The sequence below is a fragment of the Panthera pardus genome, unplaced genomic scaffold (assembly GCF_024362965.1).
Source record: "Panthera pardus isolate Hobbes unplaced genomic scaffold, ASM2436296v1 HiC_scaffold_7, whole genome shotgun sequence".
NCBI lineage: Eukaryota > Metazoa > Chordata > Mammalia > Carnivora > Felidae > Panthera > Panthera pardus.
This window is the reverse complement of record NW_026527002.1, coordinates 12,587,733-12,611,858: the sequence shown is the minus strand read 5'-3', so window position 1 is coordinate 12,611,858 and position 24,126 is coordinate 12,587,733. Positions and strand designations below refer to the sequence as shown.

General features: G+C 41.5%; 1 protein-coding gene across 5 annotated transcripts in view; it reads left to right on the top strand.

The window, feature by feature from the left end:
- Positions 1–24,126, top strand: part of ASPH (aspartate beta-hydroxylase) — a 223,330-nt gene that overhangs the window by 94,589 nt on the left and 104,615 nt on the right. For all 5 annotated transcript variants that reach the window (XM_053896187.1, XM_019421265.2, XM_053896188.1 and 2 more), the window contains one exon: positions 12,416–12,457. In XM_053896187.1, the coding sequence (XP_053752162.1) occupies positions 12,416–12,457 (42 nt within the window). The remainder of the gene's footprint in view (positions 1–12,415; positions 12,458–24,126) is intronic.

The window sequence follows — 24,126 nt, the reverse complement described above, 5'->3', positions numbered from 1 at the left end:
TAGGTGGGGTGGAGTTGTTGTTGTTGGGTTTTTTTTTTTCTTTGACAGGCTAATTGATGGAGGATATGGAATCAGAATTGCCTTTAAGATGAAAGTTTAATAGCGCATAACCTTGTGACTTTCCTCTTTTTTCCCATCCCCCATTTCCTTGAGAGCATCTCGGTGTCCCCGGGGCAATCCCGGCTGCCCAGGCCGTGTCAGTTCCCAAAGTCCTCTTTTACAGCCAACTGCGTTAACCCATTTCTGTAGTCTTCCCTCCCTTCTGCCACATGCCCCTCTCGTCAGCAGGGAATTTAGAGAATGGGAACAGCATTTCAACCAAGGCCTGTGCTTTCAAATGCATGTTAGAGATGACATTAACTCTACCTGCAGTCGGAAATTAATGTACAAGCCTCCTGTTCTCAGAGTGGGAAAAACATGTTTGGTTAAGAGACGGAATTTCCAGGACCTCTTTCCCAAGGGTCTGTCTTCTTGTTTCTGTGTTTTATTTCCATTTTCTTTCTTTCTGTGTCATTTATTGGTTGAATTTTTGCTCCTATTTTTTACATTAGGCTTAATGTGAATTTTATAGCAATGGTGTGTATTACCATTATCGATTTTGGTAGAAGTAATTATAACTGCCAGAATCTATGGAATTGTAAATTTCAAGGAAAAAAAAAAGAACTTTTCTAATCAAAGAACATATTTAGTTAATACCCCAGCTCATCTTTGCTTATTTAACGACTGGGATGTTTTGGGTTTGGACAGTTGTCATACCACGTGTATTTATAATAATATGTGCAAATGCTGAAGGGAATTGAGTTGTTGGTATTATAATGTGAATGAGAATAGAAATTCACAGAGAAGTCGGCCTTTTAAGTGATGACTACTGGGCAGGTGTGTGTATTTTGTGTTCAGGAAAGGTGCACAGAGCAGGGAGAGTTGATGTTTCTATCCACTTTTGTAATTTCCTCCTTATTGTTGAGTGATGCCTCACGGAGTGCCTTGTTTCTGTCTTGATGAGGCAGAGCAGGGTTACCGAATTAGCATTATGATTACTGTTCATGCCTTGAAAGAAAATTGTTTTATAAGTATTTTTAAAAATAGTGAGTTTTTACAACATTGGCTTTTTTCCTAGTTACACTTCATATTTTTTTAATATTGACCTGCCTTTAGCAAAGATATAAAAGGTAATACCATTTTAGGGCCAGAAATGTCTGTGCTTTTATTTCCATGTTTTATAAGCTAAGCCCAAGAATTTCCTTGGAAAATACATATAAAATCCACGTGGTTGGGGTGCAGGAATCAGGTGCTTTTTTAGATGAGATATTTACCATTTAACAACGGAAGCACATAAAAATGAAGATTTGATTAATAGGCACACTTTCTGACCTACAGTAAGCTCCCAATAAATGGTGACCTTGGCTATTTTTGTTTAGTAATTAATTAGCCTGATCTTTGAGGTGGATCAAGAGAGGTAAAGTCCGGAAAGACCCACTCAAGAGGTTGTAACCTGTAATTTGGTGTCATAAAAATTTGATTGACCCACTGCCCAGTTGCAGTTTGACCTTGCCAAAAGACACTGTGAGCCCAAGAGTTAACAATAGTGATTTTTAATGATTGCACTTGGTTTGCCTGTTTCCCATTATTTTCATAGCCTTACTTTATATTACAACTTCTTTTATTCAATCTTACAAAAGAAATAATAGTTAAAACTCTATATTCATGATCTTTTTATAGAATAACCTGACTGCTTTTGTAAGGGTTTAATTATCTGTGTGATTACAGAAACTGCAGGAACACTGATCATAGGGCCTGTCTCCTAACTTTTCAATTCTCCTTACCTTCTAATCTTTAAAATCTGTTATTCAGTGGAAACTTTAATTCAGGACCCTCTGCAACATGGTAGTGATTTGTTCACTTTTTCCTGGCCCTTAGACTCGGGCTGATGATTCCTTTGCCTTCCCTGATCATTCTAAGACTAAGTTCTACTGTCTTCATATTGCTTGTTAAAAATTCACAATCACGTATTTATTTATTTAAAATTTTTTTTAATATTTATTTATTTTCGAGAAACAGAGACAGGGCACAAGCAGGGGAGGGGCAGAGGGCGAGGGAGACGCAGAAGCCGAAGCAGGCTCCAGGCTCTGAGCTGTCAACACAGAGCCCGACGCGGGGCTTGAACCCATGAACTGTGAGATCATGACCTAAGCCGAAGTTGGACGCTCTAATTACATTAATTAACTCATTTAATACCTTCCGTAGCCTAAATATAGACATGCTATTATTTGCATTTTACAGATGAGAAAACTGAGACACAGCAAGGCAGGTCGAGATCCGAGAGCTGACAGGTGGTACCTGTAGAGCTGAGGCTGCTCCTTGCGTGCTGGCTCCCAAGTTCACACTCTCGGCCGCTGTGCCCTAGAGGTTTTACATAAGGGAAGGCCTGAGAGCTGATGAGTTCTGAGAGCTGTTGTGATGTGGTAGAACTAAAGATACGTATTCTTCAGCATCCTTCTCCTTATATATATTAGTACTTCAGTTAGGACCTGGGAGTGTTGAAGATTAGGATTTGATGTCGAAAAGCCAGTTGTCCAGTAGTTGGAATTTTGGCACTTTTTGTTTATATTTGTAAGTTTATAAGTGCTTTGCTATCAACAAGGGTGTAAAAAGTCCTAAGGATCGATCATTCTGACTCTAGAAGTCCATCATTTTGAATACCAGATGTTTTTAAAACATTGTTTTTGTAACCCTTACTCCTTCAGTAAGTTTCACCTTTCTCTTCAAACTCAGATTTGTACTTGAAATCATGTAGCATGTGATTCTAGCAATATGACAGAATATGCATAGAACAATTTGATGCATTTATGAAGGAATCGCTTGTAAAATTCATCAGAGTACAATTTCCTGCCCAACAGTACTTGAAGGCTGTTTCACTAACCGGTTCCATTAACAATTTTTTTCTGTCCTACCATGCCAAGAAAAAAAAAAGTTAATATTATGTTTTATGATGATAGTCATGTTATTCAAAATGGAGATGAGTGAGCATCGGTGTTTCTTCTGCTCCTGTGTCTCCAAAAATGGAGCTAACACTTGTAACTCATCCCAGTGTGGACTGGCCTAGCAGTGGGGATGGTTTCACTCCACTGCATCTGTACCGACTTTCACTCTTGCCTCCTCTGGTCACCCAGCATTTTCTAACATGATCAGTGAGACACATAACCAGCTTTAGTGTGGCAGCACTAGAGGTCTTAGCTTATGTTCATAAGTGCCTAACATGAGGGGCGCCTGGGCGGCTCAGTCTGTTAAGTGTCCGACCTTGGCTCAGGTCATGATTTCAGTTTGTGAGTTCGAGCCCCACATCGGGCTGTCTGCTGTCACCACAGAGCCTGTTTCAGATCCTCTGTCCCTCCGCCACTTACACTCTCTCTCTCTCTCAAAAATAAACACTAAAGAATTTCTTAAGAAATAAGTACCTAATATAAATGTTATTGTTACAGATTTCACCATTTATGCAAGAAATGCATACTGAGCAATTACAAAGGTACAGGTTCTGCCCTGGGTGAAGAAGGTACTCGAACAATACAGTGCCTGCCCCGTAGTGGTTCACAGTCCTACAAGTGTACAGCTGAGTAAAACAACCGCTGTGATGTCAATAATTCCCCAGACAGGCATACAGGGCAGCACACAGAAGGAGGGATAACTAACCCAACTTTGGGGGCAAGGGTGCAGAAAGTGAGGCAGGCCTCCCACGTGTCATCACGCTGGCGCTGAGTTTCGAGGTGCTGTTAGAAGAGCCAGGAGCTGGCAGGAGGGGAGCAGAGGAGGCAAGTGCTTACAGAACAGGGACGAAGACAGTGCGCCATAATATATAGGTGTAATAAGCCAAGTGGGAAAATGGGCAGGCGTCACCTCCTGGAGTGTCCCATACATGATGTTTAAAAATTAGAATCTGGGCCTAACAGTGGCAGGAGGCCGCTGAAAAATTCTAAGCAGAAGAGTCACATGGTCAAATCCAGATGTGAAAAAAGCAGTCCAGTGAGGAGGTGGGTGACTAGGCAGGGGGCAGGTGTACCGACTGGCTGGAGGCCGGAAGCTTCAGCTACCGTGGAAGTGTTGCGGGATTTTCCGCAATGCCTGGTATTCGTTGTCTCACCGCTTCAAAGAATGAAGAGGTGGACACAGATGAACAGCAGGCAAAAGTTTATTAGAGTATAAGATCAGAAAGGAAGAATAGTATGAAAAAGCTCTCTTTACAGAGAGGCAGGATTTGAAAGTGAACGCCGGGCAGCTATAGGCAAGTGTCCTTGTTTTATCAGGTTCTGGCCAGCCCTCTCTTCCTCCCCTCCTTGTTCCTTCTCAGTTTCTACACTTATTGATAACTCAGGGTGCTGGGTGTCCATTCCTGATTGGCTCGTTTCCATTGTATGAGGGGTCTACGGCCATATTATTCCTTGTGGGTCATACATTCTATGGTCTCCTACTTATCTTTAGTCAGGTCTTTTGTCCAATTCCTGAGGGAACCCGAAGGGGAGTAGGTGGGGTCTGTTACAGTCCTACAGGAACCTTACGCTTGAGGAGGTTTGCTACAGTCAGAAACTCCCATCATTGTTTCAGAATACGTGTTTTTCCCCACCCTGGGACCTCAGGTCCTATGCTTTCTCTCTCCACCTATTTTTCCTATCTTTTCCCTATCATAGCAGGGCTGGAGAGGCAGGATCGACCCCTGAGCATTGGAATTGGAAATAATTTGCAGGAAAGAGGGCTGATTGAGGGGAAGAGTCGAGGATGATTCCCGTGTTCCTGACCTGAGTGAATGAATGATCAGCCTTTCATGGACCTATAGGAGAAGGAGAAATGGAGAGAAAGAGGAGGTGACTGGCCTGGTGTGAGACATACTGGGTGTGCAGCTCAGCGAACCACTTCTGAGCAGAGTTGTCTTTAAATATTTAGGAGCATATAATTAGGGCATTCTGGATATTGTTGTAACTGGGCTTTTAGTTTATTTGCCTTTAAAATTTTTTTTTTTTATTTGTTTAAGTAATCTCTACACCCAACGTGGGGCTTGAACTCATTACCCTGAGATCAAAGGCCGTGTGTGCCTCCAACTGAGCCAGCCAGGAGCTCCAGTTTATTTGCCTTTTTATCAGTACTCATCATTATACTTTGAACAGCTTCCCACAAGCTCGGGTTTTTTGATTGCACAGGCTACAGATACGCTTATTCCTCTTACAATCAAGCTAGTTGATAAATTCTGAGACACCCTAAAGTCAAACTCCTTTTTAGAAACATTTTCTGCTGAGGTATAATTAACACACAGAGACATGCTCCCTCGTTGAGCATACAGTTTGATGCACTTGTACATGGGATACCCTCCTGTACCCACTACTCTGAACGCTTCTGGCCCCCCAGAAATCTCTCCCTGCCCCCTCCCAGTAACATCCCCACCAGCAGTAACTATTCTGATCTGGATCACCATTGACTGGTTTGCTTGCTCTTGAATTTAATTAAATAAAAAACATTAGTAAACACACACAAATACGTATATACTTTTTTGGTGACTTTGTTTTGTGGCTCAGCATCGTGTATGAGTTTCTTCCACTTTGTAATGTATAATAATTTGGTTTTATCCGTTACTATCTACTGTAAGTACACTACATTAAAAAAAATACATTCTACATTGATGGCTGTTGTGAATGTTTCCAGTTTCTGGCTGTCACGAAGAAAGCTTCTATGAATAATCTTGTACTTGTGTTTTGTGCATAAACACTCATTTCTGTTGGATATATGAAAGTATACATATAATTTCTAGTTACTTCACTTTAGCACCAAACAATTCTGCTTATATAAAAATTTCTGGATACACACACACACACGTGCGCACGTGTGTAAACACACCTATGTAGGTAGGTAGATAGGAAGGGAGGAAGGAAGGATCATAACCCAGATTTAGAAATTCTGTCGCAATTTGGCTGGGCCTGTATATACACCGTCTTCTTTTCTACTCAAATTATAACAGATCTAAAACTGTGATAGTAAAGTCAACCAGATACTAAAGTGTGGAATGAGAAAATATTTGTAAAAAATTGGACAAGAATGCCTTTTACTTTTTTTTAAATACTGCATACTTTTTAAAAATCCATCATTCATATTGTTTGTAACATTAAAAGCTGACATAAAATGATTAAAGAAATGTATTTTAACTGCAACTTACAGTATCCAGTTGCTCCTTGAAAATCTCTCCTGTATTCGTTTTTCAAATACCATATGCTAGAGTTTTTTTCCTCTATCACATTTCTTTTTAATACAGTGAAAACACTGGCGGGAGAAAGAGATTTAATGCTTGTGTTTCTCAAAAGATTGAAATTCTTAAATTCAGTTGTAATTCTCAGATGGCTCTAAGAAGCTTAAATTCGCAGCAGCAGCTTTGCAAGTAATTCCCAGGGACTTCTCTGGGTAGTTAATCACTCTGTTTAACAAGTTGCCCTTAAAAACAACAACTTGCAAAAAGGCATTTACTTCTGTCGGTGGGGTTTTTTTTTTGTTTTTTTTTTAAGTGGAATGAAATGAAGCAGTTTCACAGTCTGTGTCTAGTTGGTCCTTTAATTTAGATTTCCCCTTATTTTTACAGATACTTAAAGCTTCAGAAAGACTGCCCCCACTACCCACAGGAGGACCAGCCTAACCATACGCTCCAAAAGATGGCTGTGATAGATCTTGTGACGTAATTACTGAGCAGACCAAGATCTTTGGGAATGAATGAACACTAAAGATGTTTTCAGTCGATCATAGTCCACTGGCATTTTAGTGTATTCTTTTTTTTAGAAACAAATTACATGTGATGTTACATTCCTGCATGTGCATTTTTGATAGCATTAGTGGATCCTTTGGATTTCTTTTCCTTTTCTTTTCATGACAAAGCTTTTAGTCTTACCTACATTTATGTGTGTTTTTCAGACAGCAGTTAATTGTACTGATGATGTAGCAGCAATTGCCTTGGCACAGTTTTAATATATAGATATATATATCTATTGCTGCTATATATATATATCTATATCTATATATGTTACTAGTAATTACCACTAACTGTTGGGCTGACCTGTGTAACCGCATACACGTGATTTCCAAGCCGTGAAGAGTGCCCCATGCTCTGAGAAACACTAGTAGAGGTCACCATTCGCTGTAAAGATTTGGGTTGTGTATCTCTGCACTGATCTCCTCGTAGGACTTTTCTACCATTAGCTTTGAGTATTCAGGGTAAAACTCAAATTTTGAGATTCTTATAGCTGTCAGCTCATGGATTAGCAAAGTTTAATATTTCAGTGAAAGTCTTAAATTATCATGATTAATTTATTTTTCAGATAGAGGGGGGACATCTAAAATTCCTAGCTGGGACGTAGGCAAAAGGAATGGCCTGGTATATAATGCAAAAAATGCTGTTTGGCACCTCGGGTCCATCATATGATAGCTGTAGTCCAGTCAGTATTGGTTTAAATATTAGAAAATCTGTATCAGTTACTGGTGCACGTCTTAAAGGTTGCTTTGCCTTTGGCTAATTAAGTAATGCCCTCACGACACTGAAGACCACACAGTGATCTTGCTAAAGAATAACGCCCCTACATGGGTTGATTTAGGATGTGTGAAAAACACTCACAGAGCCACATGCCTGCTGCTGTTTGCAATGTATGAGCCTTTTTTCTCTTCTATCCTGAAGAGTTTCTTCTATTTTTGATGTGCTTTATTTTGGCTCAGAAATAGTTGCTGTGATGAAAATACTCATTTGTTAGAAAAGAAGTCAGTGACATCATTTAAAAGGACCATGAGCTGTTAAAAAAAAAAAAAAAAAAAGCCATAAGAAGTCATTTCATTTCCATGTCAGGGAAAGCTTGATTATGTTAACATTGTCTTAAGATAAGGTGACTTTTTTTTTTCCTGCTTTTAGGGCTACAATCAAAGAGATTTTATATTTATATCATTATAGATCATAGTTACAATGTAGTGAGTTATGCATGCTGACCCAGTGTGTAGCGAAATCCGGAAGATTAAATTACTAAGAAAAGCAATAATTTTCCGAAGCTGTGATATGGGTAATACAGAGTTGCTACTCAAATTCTAATAAAGCTTTTAATTCATATTGTGAATTATAGAACACTACTTTTTATAAAGCCATATTTTTTTAGGGAAACTTAGGAGTGACATAGAACTGATAAATGAGTAAAATTTTGCTGGAGTTTTGTATATAATCATCTCTACAACTCTGGAAATTGAGGATTAATTATGCTGTAGTCAACTTCAAATACTTTTTAATTCCAAATATCTGACTTAATGAGCCTTGCCTCTACAAACAGATGCCAAGGATGGGCAACATCAATGGATTTTCTAAAAATAATGTAAATGTCTTCTGTTTAATGTTATTTGAGTGCAATAAAATGCGGAATTCTTCTCTTTATTGTCATTATTTATTGTTATTATTTTGTTATATAACGAAATCAGTTCATTTTACGCTTACTAGTATTCTAGAATGTTACAGTATCTTTGATGACTGAAATCTTGAAAGTGTACCTTCAACTCTTTCTTAACGTATTTCTAATAGGTAATGTTTATTTTATTTACCATTTACTCTTATGCTACATAAGAGTAGCATACTCATCCGGGGGCAAGATTAAAATGAAATAGCCCCTACCTCCATCTGTTGTAGGGTTTTTGTTCAGCACCTAGAAGTTTTGGCAAGCCCCACTCCCTTGTACCCTTCTGACCGCCCCCCCTCCCCCGCCACCATGATCATTGTTCTGTGAGGACATGAATGAACTTCATCCTAGTTGAGAAGAGAGTCTGAGCAGGTGGTAGAGCAGAAAAGGGTACAGGAAGTTCTCTTTTGATCTTCATTCTCTGGGCACAAAAGGAGCACTAGAAAATTCCAGAAAGTGTTGTTTTCTCCCCGAGCATGCCCAGAGGAAACAATAAAATAAAGACTTTGAACACGGGCTAAGCGGACCCACTTTTATTGACCTCATTTACTCTGCTATGTGCTTCGTGTGTGTTAGGGAGTTGAGGTTCCCCAGCAGATAGGGGTTATCCCTGCTTGTGGACAAGAATGCTGAAGGTCAGAGAGGGGAACACCTGCCAGCCGTGGTCATTCATGGTATTCTGAAGTGAGCAATGGGCAACAGGTGGAAGGTGGAAACAGTTGGAGGGCAGGCAGGTTGGAGACTAACCAGTAATAGTCCGGGTGATGTGGTAGGACCTGACTCAGTACTGGCAGGGAGACAGAAGAAGACAGAAAGCTGTACTGGAAGGCTGGGCTGGGTGGGCTGTCAGAGGGGAAGCAGAGCCCTAGGTCTGGGTCCTGGGGAGTCACAGATGCCATTGTGATGAGCTTGGGAGGACAACTAGACCCGGATGGAAATTAGCTTTGGGATGTGCCGGGGGTCCAAGAAGAGCTGGCCAGAAAGCAGATCAGCACAGTATCTGGAACATCATAGAGTTGAGGATTTTGCAATTCATGAAAGTGATTTTCTTTAATGGTTCATGATAATTTTGGACATTTAAGATCCCATTCATTTTAGTAAGAGTTTTCTTATTCTGAAAGGGGAAAAAAGAGTTAAGTATGGTTAAAGATTGCATAATGTCTTTCTTCTTCAGTATGAGTGCTTAAACACTATGAGATACAAGTGAACTGTACTTTGATAACTTTCGGAATTGGACTGGGTCGATGGAATTGATGGGATCATCTGCATTTTGTGCTTAGAACAATGCTGGGCACACAATAAGCATCCAACAAGTCGATTTTCCTCTGGCACAGCAAGGTCCACATAAAGTGTCTCAGACACGCGTATGTGCAGAGAATAAAGTAAAGCAGAGTGACACATTACGATTAGCTATGCAGAGTAGCAGTGAGTAAGCTGGAACTCTTAGAAAACCCGTTTATCTAAGCTACATTTCCGCACTGCAAATCAGAGAGGCTAACCTGCCTGCTCTCTGTGCATTTCCCCATATCCAAATATGAGTCACAGATGTTAGCATGTTGATGTGATGTGAGGGACAGAAGGGGACACGAGCGAGAGCTTTTGCCCAGAGCTGGGGGAGTTTGGGCTGGGCCTTCTTAGGTCAAGCTCATTGCCTCATCATAGATACTCCGTTGGAAGAGCAAGAAAGGTGGTGTCCCTTGTTCCTGGGAGCACGCCTGGCCAGGGCCCTCTCACACCTATTTAAAATGTGATCAAACCACTCCTCCTTCCTTATTAACTTCCTTGGGGCAGAAGATGTGTGGAGAACCCTAAACTCTTCTTCATGACCAGTACCCGCCTGTTTTCTCTAGTCAGGTTAGGAACTTACATTTTGTGCTTGACTTTTCAAATTACACTAGCGTGTACCAGGTGACAGATTACTGAGGACGTGGAGGGTCACAACCTTCCTGCAGATACTGATGATACCACCGGAAGGACTTCTCGAGGACTGAAATTGTTGATGATTTCCCTCAATCCTGTATCCTTGACGTCTGCCTGTTAAATGATACACTGCCTAACTTTAATGAGATGAGAAATTCTAGAACATTCACCGGAGATCTAGAACGTGCTTTCGTTTTTGTTTTTAAATACCCCGTGTATGTCCTGCCTCAGTGGCAGGAAGTGTGTGGCACTCAACTTTATAAAACCCACTCTTTGCGGAAGGCAAGACCTACACGTCACTACCCCTTGTTTCTCTTTCAGAGAAGGGCACTGTAGAAGATTATATGCTCTGGAGGGATGTAAACTGACCTTGATAACGTCAGACACTCTACTTTCTAAGCCTCAGCTTCCTCCCTTGCACAGAGGGAGATGAGACCTCCCTCCCTCCCGGGTGTGAGGAGACAGGAGACAGATGCCATGGGCTTAGACCGAGCCTGCCACACTGCAGCTTTGAAAGGCTGCTCCCTTCCTCTCCACTAGCGTCTCAAAAACACTTGACCTATGAAAATTCCTTCTTTGTCTGGGAGCCTGCCTCAGATTGACTTTTCACTTCTAAAAACTGATAAGTGTGATCATGAACGTATGGAGGAAACTGGGGAGCAGAAAGTCTAGTGTTCTGTGGTTGTACCCCTGATCTCACCCCAGAGCCCAGGCTACGATGGGGGAAGAACTGAGTCAGATTTTATATCAGCCTCCCAAATGCTACCCCATCCCGACTCCAACATCCATGCCGAAACACGTGTGCCGAGAAATACCCAAAGCTGGATAAGAACCTGCTGGAACTATAATCAACTGGTCTACTAGACCCCAACCTATATTAAACAGTAGGCCAGATATGAGATAATGCAGAAATGAGGTTATGAGTGCACGGTCAGATCAGGTACCATAGTTTTCCATGTAGGGGGGATGTTGTTTGACTGGCCCAGGTTCTGGGTGGGTTTGCACTCAGCCCCGTTTGTAGGACAGACCCTATGACTCTGACTCACTTAGTGAGAGGCTGACACAGGTAAGCCGTTGGCTCCTCAGCACCTGGGCTCAGTGCGAGCACCCTCAGCGGGCCACCTGTGTATATGTGAAGTCCTTAGGGAAGGGAGACTGGTGTCACCCCAGTGAGGGGGACATGCTGTATTCCTTTAAAGCACACAATTGCTATTATAAAGTACTCTTAGGGTTTTAGGAGACAATGCAGATATTGAACGAGCTTTGATGAGGGCTTCTCTCCACTTCAGTTTGCCTTTGTCCCCACAGAGGCACTTAGAATTGGCGGGGATTGGGGTGCCTGGGTGGCTCAGTCAGTTAAACGTCCGGCTTCAGCTCAGCTCATGATCTCACCGTTTGTGGGTTCAAGCCCCACATCGGGCTCTGTGCTGACAGCTTGGAGCCTGGAACCTGCTTCGGATTCTATGTCTCCCTCTCTCTCTGCCCCTCCCCTGCTCACGCTGTGTCTCTCTCTGTCTCAAAAATAAACATTAAAAAAAAAAAAAAAAAAAGAATTGGTGGGGATGACCCACAGCCAGTTTCCTGTAGATGTGGAACACTTAGCCAGATGCCTCAGCCCTGGTTACTGCTCAGTGACTTTTTTTTAAGAGAGAGAAAATGAGTGGGGAAGGGGCAGAGAGAGGGAGACACAGGATCCGAAGCAGGCTTCACCCTGTCAGCGCAGCCTGACGCAGGGCTCGAACCAGGGCTCGAACTCATGAGCTGTGAGACTCATGCTCTGAGCCAAAGCTGGAACCTTAACCGACTGAGATGCAAGGCGCCCCACTGCCTGGTGACTTTTCTAAGTAATTCAAATGAGTCTAATCTTAATGTTTTTGTAACAAATTTCATGTGGGAAAGAATTTAGGGTTTTGGAAAGTTAAACTCTATGCCCAGAAATATTTTTCTTAAATTATATTTGTTTGAATTCATTTAAATATGGTCCTATATTTTGAGATATTGAATGGTGACATTCACAATATTCATTTTGTTTTATCTTTACTTTTCAGAAACAAATAGAAAAACAGATGATCCAGAACAAAAAGAAAAAGGTGAGATTATCAGACAAACAACCCTTCAAATATGCATAGGAAAAAAATCAGCATAGCGTTCACGAATAGCATGACTTTCTTTTTTATTACCAGTTAAAAGAAGTTGTCTCTGGGTTGATTATTCCAATGATTTTATCAAACATTTAGTAATATTTACATAAACATTAAGAGCCAAGCCTCTAAAGAGAGATTGCCTGGCTTTTAATCCTCGTTTTGCCATTCACTCTATGTGTGTCTGAGAATCCCTTGCCTGGTGTGCCTCAGTTTCCTCTTCTGTGATATGGGAATAAAACAGTACCAAGTTCAGGAAGCAGACGACTCCTGTTTCTACAATAGTAATTGGGGTGAAAATATGTGCAAAGTGCTTAAGGAAGTGTGCAATACAGGGAAAGCACTTAGGAAACATCAAATATGATTGTTTATCTTAGCATCTGTGCCAGGAATAGAGATCCAGAGATTACTAGAACATGTTCTCTTTATTCAAGGAACTCTGAATTGTTGGAAAGACATGCAAACAAGGTTACATCCACATAGAATGAATCATGTCTGCCTTCCCAGAGTTGATTACATTGGGATTCCAATAAGTTTAAGAATCCAGTAGAATTTTAAGTCAGCTCTTATTAGAGTGAGGAACTAAGTTAAAAAGTGGTATCGATGATCACAGAATGGTGCTTATGCTTTATTCTTCATATTCCACTTGTCTTTATTCTTTCCAGTCCTTGACATTTTTATTTTCAAATATTTAATTCAAGCCCAGTCAGTAAGAATCTCTAAATAGTAAATAAGGCTGCAAATTTTAGCTCTCATAGATCTTTTCAGTAATTTTATTTATTTAATTAGTTATTTGTTTGTTTATTTGCATCATGATACGTGCGCTGTTTAATCACCCCCATCCCCTCTGGTAACCTTCATTTTGTTCTTATAGTGAAGAGTCTCTTTCTTGGTTTTTCTCTCTCTCCCCCCCCCCCCCCCCGCCCCGCTCATTTGTTTTGTTTCTTGAGTTCCATATATGAGTGAAATTTACGGTATTTGTCTTTCTCTGGCTGACTTGTTTCACTTGGCATTATACTCTCTTGCCCCATCCCTGTTGTTGCAAAAGACAAGATTTCATTCTTTTTTATGGTTGAATGATATTCCGTTGCATTGAAGATGTGTATACCCTACCTATCCTCTTTATCCATTCACCAGTCGATGGACACTTGGGCTGCTTCCATAGTTTGGCTATTGTAAATAATGCTGCGATAAACACAGGGGTGCATGTATCCCTTTGAATTAGTTATTTTTTCTTTGTTTTTGGGGGGTAAATCGTCAGTAGTGCAATTATTGGATCATAGGGTAGTTCTGTTTGCTTTTAGTATCATTTGAATGATAAAATCTTTAATGATTAATTGGGGCGCCTGGGTGGCTCAGTCGGTTAAGTGTCTGACTTCAGCTCAGGTCACGATCTCGCGGTCCGTGAGTTCGAGCCCCGCGTCGGGCTCTGGGCTGATGGCTCAGAGCCTGGAGCCTGCTTCCCATTCTGTGTCTCCCTCTCTCTCTGCCCCTCCCCTGTTCATGCTCTGTCTCTCTCTGTCTCAAAAATAAATAAACGTTAAAAAAAAAAATTAAAAAAAACTTTAATGATTAAGCATTAGAATTTCATAAATGCCTTTAATTTTTAGTGATGAAAGCGGTGTCTACATTTGAGAAGATATTAGAGTAGATATATTATATATACACATAACATGTTATAATACACATAATGTACGCAGTCTTAGTGTACAAATAAAACTTGTGGAATTGCTAGCCGCTGGCTGTAATTCGGTAGCCCTTAGGCTGGGAACTAGGCATTTAGTCACGTATTTTTTTTCCAGACTAGTTGTATTTAATTTTTTATCAAATTAATATGGGTAGTTTTTAACATATGACTTTTCATGAAAACAGCAGTCTTTTCCCCTACCGCTCCCTGTCCGTGAGTCCCATTGCTGACTTTCTTTTAGCCGTTTCTGCTGGTACTTACCTATGCATTTCTAAATAACTTGCTAATTCTGCACGTTTCTCGTCAGTATCAGAAACTGTTAGTTGGTTTTTATACGTAGGTGACTGGGATTTAGCTCAGTCATGGCGCAAGTTCTCCACGCTGCCTTCCTAATCTTCCAGGATGCCATGACATCCTCCGATCGTAAGTAAGGAGCCCTCTTATCCTCGGTTTTGTTTTCTGCGATTTCAGTTACCCGTGGTCAGATGTGGTCAGGAAGCAGAACCCTCTTTCTGACGTGTTGTCAGAAATGCCCACATCCTTCACCTCACTTCATCTCATCATGTAGGCATTATCATAAGAACGATGAGTCCAGGACTGTACGGTATTTTGAGAGAGAGAGAGACCACATTCATATGACATTTCTTACAGTATATTGCTGTATTTGTCCTATTTTATTATTAGTATTGTTGTTAATCTCCTGCAGTGCCTGATCTGTAAACTAAACTTTATCATGGGTGTATATGCATCAGAAAAAACTTGGTCTGTATAGGGTTCAGTACTGTCTGTGGTTTCCAGCATCCACTAGGAATCTTGGAGTGGATCCCCCACAGACGAGGGGGGATGACTGTACTGAGGAGAAAAAAAGAAAGCAAGGAGGAGGATGTCACCGGGTCTTGGGTAGATCCTCGATTCCAGAATCCTGCTCTCACTTGGTTTGCTGATGCCACATCCTCTTGGTTTTTCTCCGACTGTCTGCTGTCTGCTTGTTCTCAGCCTCTTCAGATGGCCGCTCGTCTCCCTGACCCTCCGGCACCCCAGTGCCCGGGACTCGGTCCTCAGAGCATTGCTCTCTCTGCACGCTCTCCCGACCCCCCTTACTTTCCCTACCCTGTTTCCTTGCTTTGGTTTCTCCATACCGCTTACTACCATGTGATTATATTTGATAGTTTGTCTCATTCTTTCGTGTTTGTTCGAACCTCCCCCTGGAATTAAATTTTCATGGAGACGCATTTTTGTCTGTTTTGCTCACCGCTGCATTTCTTGTGCCTGGCACATAGTAGGCGCTTAGTCAGTATTTGAATGAATTTCTATTATGTTTTAATTCCTAAGGATTAATATGAACAGACATGATAGGCTCTTTAAAACCCAGGCTCTGGAGTAAGAAGCACACCCAGCTAGAACTCCTAGGATGGAGATCTATGGGGAACCCAGACCTGAATCAGCGACACTGGGGTAAGGAGACTGCTGTGGTCATCCCTCAAGATGCTGGGACGACTACGTGATCTCCTCCGTGACCTCGTATGTCTGAGCTCAGTGGATGTGTCCTCGTACCCCTGCTGTTCGGAGCGCAGAACTGACTGGCGTTAAAGTGTTACATACACTTACAGTTTCTGCATCCAGAAATAAGCATAGTGTTTCTCGTGCCTCACAGGCCCTACTTCAAAACAGGAAGTTAAAATGAAATTAGTATTTGTAAATGATAAATGCAGTCTGCTACACTACTGCCATCCAAATATCTGGACTTCGGATCGCTTTTGATTAGCAGTTCAGTTCGTTGATGCGGGTCAGTCATATCGGTGTGCCAAGTTTTTAAATTTTGTTCAAGCAGTGCTTTTCAAAGATCCATATGTACTGTCATAATCAGTTACAAAAGCAGAAGTATTTTTAGCTCCCAAAGTAAGACACATATAGTGAAAGAATAAAGGGTGTTTTTTTTTTTTTTTTGGTTTTTTGTTTTTTTTGATTGAATAAATTTAGCTGTGCAAAAAAACTCACAAAATGATCCACATCATTTTGGCCTTGGACCTTGCTCTCACTTGGTTGCTTGGCCTTGGACCAATGAACACTTCCTGTCCCGCCTCTGCACCAAGGCTGTTCTTTGGGACCAAGTTAGCCAGCGTCTCGCTCTGTGATCCCAGATACCAGCCCCAAGTATAACAGAGAAGGGATATAAAACAGATCCTCTTTGGCCTTTATTCTTGTTTTCCTGCCCTATGTTGATTAGGGAAAGAAACAATTTTAAGGAAAATCCTCGTTTTTTTTAACAGCCCCCCATTTTTACCCTCCTCCTGTGTCTTCAGCATTTGAGTTAGATTCAGACCTTCCCTACAGATCACCACATTCCCATTACAATTAAATACAGTTACATCTAGTTTTTACAACCTCAAGTTGCCGTGGCTTGAACAAGGTAAGAGTTTATTTCTTATCCACATAAATAAACTAGGGCCTCTTTAGTGGCTCCTTAGGGACCTAGCTCCTCTCTTGCCATTCTGCCGTCTTTAGTCCATAACCTTATGTTCCAAAAGGGCCATTCAAGCCCAAGCCCTTATCACCACATCGAGATAACAGGAAGGAAGTGGGGAGAGTAGGAGGGTAGTTCTTGGGAGAACTGCCTTTAACTGATAGCATGTTGGTGCAGCTAAAAATTCAGGGTTCTAGTTCTACAGAAGAAAGGAACATCGAATATTGAGAGGAAGTGGCATTTCGCAGTCTTGGGCATGCGGCATTTTACTGTTTTGTCACCAAAGTATGGCCTGCCACCAGATTTTATGAAAATGGCTACTGCTTTGTGCTCAAAAGTCAATAAGTCACCGGAGAATTAAAAAAACCATCAATTTCTCATCATTCACGAAAACCTACACTGGTTTATTTATCCACTTAAATATTTGCATGCCTACCGCATGCCAGATAAGTGGATGCAGGTGAGAATAAGACAAAATCCCTGCTTTCATAGAGCCTACATCCCAGTAAGGAGTCCAGCAACACATACACAAACTAAAATAGAGATCGTGCTCTAAAGGAAACCAAACAGGAGAGTGTGCTGGAGGGAAATGGGAAGGGGAGAAGGTCTCTGGGGGGGTTAGCCATGTAATCAAGGCAGCTGTGTGAATGCTGAGCCAGGAGCACACTGAACAGAGGAAGAGTCTGTGCAAAGGTCCTGTGGCGGGAAAGCCAAGCCTGTGAAGCTAGAGCACCCTGACCAAGCTGAGAGTATATGCCATGCGGTCAGAGAGAAAATCAGAGGCAACGCCATGGCAGGGGGGGCTGACATTTTCCTTCAGGTAGTAGGATGGCATACCCAGGCCCTGTGCGTGTCTGCAAATCAGAGCCTTTGCCATTCACATGTTGACTTGTGTGTTCTTGGGAGGTCTGCCCCAGTGCTTCTGACAAAGGTAGAGACGGAGAGGGTAGGTCGTGGGTGTTGTTTCTCCTGCTCACAGCATGACTGGAAGCCGTGTTGCTGCTCTGTCTACAGAGGCTCCGTTTCTTCCTCAGGGGGCCTTGCCTCCCTCTGCACTGCCGCCATGCTCTGTACAGCCTTGCCCTCCAGGCTGCTTCTGATGCGAAGGGGACTTTCCCAGTGTGGTGGGTGCTGGCTTCTCTTGGCTGCTTCTTCAGGGAATCCCTGGAGAGAAGCCACGGAACAGCTTCACTTGACTGATTCATCGCCTTGCATTGTGTAAAACTGGCAGTTACTATCCGTTCCAACCGAAAGATGTTTGTAGCAAACGGTATTGTACTGAGTGCGAAATGCTGGAATAGTGGAATAGTCTTAGAGTTTAAAAATAGGGTGATCAGGGGGCGCCTGGGTGGCTCAGTCGGTTAAGCGTCCGACTTCGGCTCAGATCGTGATCTCGCGGTCTGTGAGTTCGAGCCCCGCGTCGGGCTCTGTGCTGACAGCTCAGAGCCTGGAGCCTGTTTCCGATTCTGTGTCTCCCTCTCTCTCTGCCCCTCCCCTGTTCATGCTCTGTCTCTCTCTGTCTCAAAAATAAATAAACGTTAAAAAAAATTAAAAAAAAAATAGGGTGATCAGTATTACCCTGGATTCATGGAAAATCCATTGGAATTCATTGTCCACTTTGGGATTCTATCCTTTTCTTTCTTTTTTTTTCTTTTAACTCAGATTCATATGGTGCTGTTAACTGTAGGGACGAGAGAAGGGGAAAGAATCCACCTGTGGAACATGTAGGAAAAAGTGGAATGTGTTTTAATAGACCTTAGTTTCAAAATAATAGAACTGGAGTTTTGTTTTCTTTTTAGTGGCTATTATGAATTTATCTCAAGATGAATTATTAGGTTGCCTGATTTTCTACTTATGTTATCGCTCCTCAAGTGCATTGAGGGACTGCTGGTAAGAATGGAAGATTTTGCTTTTACTTAGAATTAATAATTCTAGAGGCGCCTGGGTGGCTCAGTCAGTTGAACATCTGACTTCAGCTCAGGTCATGATCTTGTGGTTTGAGTGTTTGAGCCCCACCTTGGGGCTCTGCACGGACTTTGTAGAGTCAGCTTGGGATTTTCTCTCCCCGCCCCCTCTCTGCCCTTTCCCAACTCGTGCTCTCTCTCTCTCTCTCTCTCTCAAAATAAGTAAAAATAAAACTTACAAAAAAAAGAATTAATAATTCTACGTCCCTTCCTTTTAGAGAGTCATATTAAGTTTATTTTGATGGAGTCATGGGTTTGAAATAAGGCTTATTCCAAAATAGGCCCTATTTGGAGGTGCCAGATTCTTAAACTGAATCAGATTACTTCTGTCCATTTTAGATAAAGTTGCTGTATCAGTTCCTCCCCACTGGATGTCATCTTTTCCCACTTATTCTGTATTCCACAACCGCAAAATGCATGAACTACAAAGTAATGCAGTGCTAAAATGGCTTACTAGATGTCACATTCAAACACTAACTTTTATTCATCCATTTATTCAATACATGGCTGTGTACCTACTATGTGCCAGGCCCTATTTTAGGCACTGGGGCTAACACCATAAAAACAAAGTCCCAGTTCTCATGGTACTTATAATGTGTATGTGTGTGGAGGGGGAAGGTTAGATATGTAATTTTTAAAAATCAGAATATAATAGTGATAAGTATGAAAAGGAATATAAAATGGGAAGAAAACTACAGAGCCTGACAGTGAGCAGGGGTATTGCTCCGTAGAGAGTCCTGTGGGACAGTGACATTTGAAGATGCAAGGGAATAAGCTGTGGAAGCATCTGGAAGAAGGAAGTCCAGGGATGGAAGGGCATATCCATAGCCCCCGAGGGAGGGTGCTTAGCATGTGGATCAGAGAGGAGGCCAGTGTGGCGGCTGGGGAATGTGGGAGGGGGAGGGGGAGGAGCGGGTGAGCTCCGAGGGCTCGCAGGGTCCAAATCACACAGGGCTATGAAGGCCACCAGCCAGAAGGATTTTGTGTATTACCTCGAGCGAGGTGGGAAGCCCCTGGGAGATTTTGAACAGAAGGTTGGCACGTTACAAAAGGCTCATTCTAGCTCTGGGGATGCAAGATTGGAAGCAGGGAGACCACTTAGGCGACTCCTAGAGGTAGTGATGGTCGGGATTAGGATGTGGGGTAGTGGAGGTGAGTGGCATTTGGGTTCTCCGTGTATTTGAAGATAAAGTCACTAGAATTTGTGAATGGATAGGATATGAAGTATGAAAGAAAGACAGGAGCCAAAAATGACTTGAAGCTCCTGAAAAAATGTGGGCTTTAACAGTTCATTGAACAGAAAAGTATGCAACAGGTGGCTGATTTAACATCTATCAAGTGTTAGTTTTTTTTTTTTATTTTTTTTAACATTTATTTATTTTTGAGACAGAGAGAGACAGAGCATGAACAGGGGAGGGGCAGAGAGAGAGGGAGACACAGAATCTGAAACAGGCTCCAGGCTCTGAGCTGTCAGCACAGAGCCCGACGCAGGGCTCGAACTCACGGACCGTGAGATCATGACCTGAGCCGAAGTCGGACGCTTAACCGACCGAGCCACCCAGGCGTCCCTATCAAGTGTTAGTTTTTAGTTGAGGATTTGTGAGTCTTTTAAAGGAATTTGAAAAAAACTAACAAAATACCCATGCCTGCAAAAAGGAAATGTGTTTTTTTCTGTGTGTGTGTGTGTGTGTGTGTGTGTGTTAAAATTGCATTTGAATCGAGGACTTTTCCTGAAATTTTTCTTTGATTTAGACTAATATTTAATATCTCATTTTATCGTTCATTACAATTAAGGATATGCGTAAACAGTAGATTCTGTGACTGTCTTTTAGGCATTTAAAGGTGTCTTGCTTACCGTTTGCATTCTTTTGAAAAGTAATAATCAGTGCCCTAATAAAACGCCAGATGGCACTAGAAAACAAGTCACCTTTACACTAACAGAAATCACAGTTTGCAGCTTCAAAGGCTGAGAAGGTTATAATATAGCCAGTAAATCAGCTTGCTGAAACCAGTGCCTTGTATAAATACTTCTGGGTTTTCTGTGATCGTAAGGAAAACACGGAACCAACGTGAGCAAATAGTCAAGACTCATTAGGAAGTTTTCTCATTATTAAAAAATACATCTGTCAGTGAAGTTTTTCCTGGGACTCTTAGAACTGCATGTAACATATCTGATCAAAGTCGTTCATCATCGTCTTGAGGATGAAAACTAAACTTACTGGTATAGCACCTAAGCTTCTCGGGATCTGGCTCCTGTTTATGGCTTTCCCCTGTTCAAAATGTTCTTTCCTGCCTCTCCTCTTCACGTTCACCTGACAAGCTCCTGCTCCTTGGAAATGAGCTTAAAGTTTCCCTCTGCTAGGAATCCTCCCCCAAGTGCACCCCTGCCTCTCACTCCAGACCAGAAGATGTGCTTTTCCTTTCTACTCCCAAGACACCCTGTGCTTGTAGATTTTTAGCATGTGTTGTGAGTTTTTCCCTTAATTTTTAGACAGAAGGCATCTTTTTAAAATTTAATTTATTTTTTTAATTTACATCCAAGTTAGTTAGCATATAGTGCAACAATGATTTCAGGAGTAGATTCCTTAAGCCCCTTACCCATTTAGCCCATCCCCCCTCCCACAACCCCTCCAGTAACCTTCTGTTTGTTCTCCATATTTAAGAGTCTCTTGTGTTTTGTCCCCCTCCCTGTTTTTATATTATTTTTGCTTCCTTTCCCTTATGTTCATCTGTTTTGTATCTTAAAGTCTTCATACGAGTGAAGTCATATGATATTTGTCTTTCCCTAATTTCACTTAGCATAATACCCTCTAGTTCCATCCACATACTTGCAAATGGCAAGATTTCATTCTTTTTGATTGCTGAGTAATACTCCATTGTGTATATATACCACAGTTTCTTTATCCATTCATCTATCGATGGACATTTGGGCTCTTTCCATACTTTGGCTATCGTTGATAGTGCTGCTATAAACATGGGGGTGCCTGTGTCCCTTCGAAACAGCACACCTGGATCCCATGGATAAATGCCTAGTAGTGCAATTGCTGGGTCGTAGGGTAGTTCTATTTTTAGTTTTTTGAGGAACCTCCATACTGTTTTCTAGAGGGGCTGCACCAGCTTGCATTCCCACCAACAATGTAAAAGAGATCCTCTTTCTCCACATCCTCCCCAACATCTGTTGTTGCCTGAGTTGTTAATGTTAGCCCTTCTGACAGGTGTGAGGTGGTATCTCATTGTGGGTTTTGATTTGTATTTCCCTGATGATGAGTGATGTTGAGCATTTTTTCATGTGTCAGTTGGCCATCTGGATGCCTTCTTTGGAGAAGTGTCTCCTCATGTCCTTTGCCCATTTCTTCACTGGATTATTTGTTTTTTAGATGTTAAATTTGATAAATTCTTTATAGATTTTGGATACTAACCCTGTATCTGATATGTCATTTGCAAATATCTTCTCCCATTCTGTCGGTTGCCTTTTAGTTTTGCTGATTGTTTCCTTTGCTGTGCAGAAGCTTTTTATTTTGGTAAGGTCCCAATAGTTCATTTTTGCTTTTGTTTCCCCTTGTCTCTGGAGATGTGTTGAGTATAGACAGAAGGATCTTAAAGGTAGGAACCGTGACACCCCCCCCCACCTTGTATTAGTCAAGGTTCTCTAGAGAAACAGAACTAATACAATAGGGGTGTGTGTGTGTGTGTGTGTGTGTGTGTGTGTGTGTGTGTATGTGTGTATGTTTACAGAGAGATAGAGACAGAGACACAGAGATTTATTTTAAGGAATGGACTCGCATGATTGTAGAGACTAGCCAGTCCAAAATCTGCAGTGTAAGTAGGCAAACTGGAAACCCAAGGGAGAGTTGATATTATAGCTCGAGGCCAAAGGCAGTCTGAAGGCAGAGTTTCCTCCTCCTTGGTGGGGGGTTGGGGGGGTCAGTGTCAGTCTTTTTCTTTAGGCCTTCAGCTGATTGGATGAGTCCCACTTACATTATGGCGGATAATCCACTCTACTCCCAGCTGACTGATTTAAATGTTAATGTCCTCTAAAAAATATCTTCACAGCAATATGCAGACACGTTTGACCAAATATATGGGTGCCATGGCTTAGTCAAGTTGACGCATAAAATTAAACCATCACGTCCCTCTAATAGCACTGAACCATAATATCATAGGAGTTGAATAGATAGTTTTGGTATGAAAAGTGTGGCTTAATCCCTTTCCCTTTAATTTACCTCTTCATCTGATGGTGATATTATGAGATGCAAATAGCCCAAGTGATGGGCAATAAGAGTTTATAAACAGAAGTATCAATATATGAATTAACCTTAACTGTCTATAATGTACTATATTTCATGTTGTTTTCACATAGGTTCTCATTTAATTCTTACCAAAATTTCTTATTATGAGTTAAGTGTTTTTCAGCCATATTCAGCCTTATTTATTTATTTATTTATTTATTTATTTATTTATTTTTTCTTTTCCTCTCCACTACATGTAGTATTCCAGTTACTTGTTGGACTGCATGATAATATCCAGGTTTCTGAAACTTTTGTTTTTGTTATCATTTTCCCCTCTTGCATTGGATAATTTCTGTTGTTCTGTCTTTAAGGTCAGTGAGTCTTTCTTCTTCTATTTCAAATCTGCTCTTCAGCCCATGTAGTAAAATTTTCATTCTAGCTACTTTTCTTTTCAACTCTAGATCTCTGCTGCTTTTTTATAGTTTCCATTTCACTATTGAGATTCCATATCTGTTCATTCATTAATACCATGCTTTTCTTTAAGTGTTTATACTTATTAATAATCAGCGATCTGAAATGTTTTTCCACTAAACCCAGTATCTGGGCACACTTGGAGATAGTTGCTACTGACTACTTTTTCCCCCTAAGTGTGGATCAGGAGCGTCCTGTTTCTTTGCATGTCTAGTAAATTGTGGGCAAAAGCTGGACTGTGTATATAATCTGTTACAGCAACTCTGGAACTTTTCTCCCCCTCTAATGATTGTTGCTACCTAGTAGACAGTTAACTTGCCTGGACTCAAACTGAAAAATCCATCTCCCCTGCAGAAAGTGACTGCTTTCCCTGTTCAATTTGTCGTCGTCGTCGTCGTCGTTGTTGTTTGGCTCCCAGCTGCTATTTTTTAAGTTCAGCTCTCTGGAGAGTAGAAATGGAGGTACTCTGGGCCTGTGTAGTTTAGATGTGGGCAGAATTCATACTCAGATTTGGGGGCTTCTTTCTGATATTCACCATCTTAATTTCCAGTTGCTATGCCAGCCTGAGGTTCTGCTATCTTATACCTCAAGCTGTTAGGACTTCTAATCTCTGCTACCCCAACTGAGTGTGTATTGAGAAATGTACTCGGGCAAAACACAACACACTTGCACATGTCACCAGAGTAGTTTTGTCTTTCAAAGGTAGATTTCTGTAGTAGTTAACATCCAGGAGGGCGCCCACTGATTCTTGCCTCCTGGTATTTGTGCTTCTGTGGGGTCCTCTTTCCATTGAATAGGGCTGA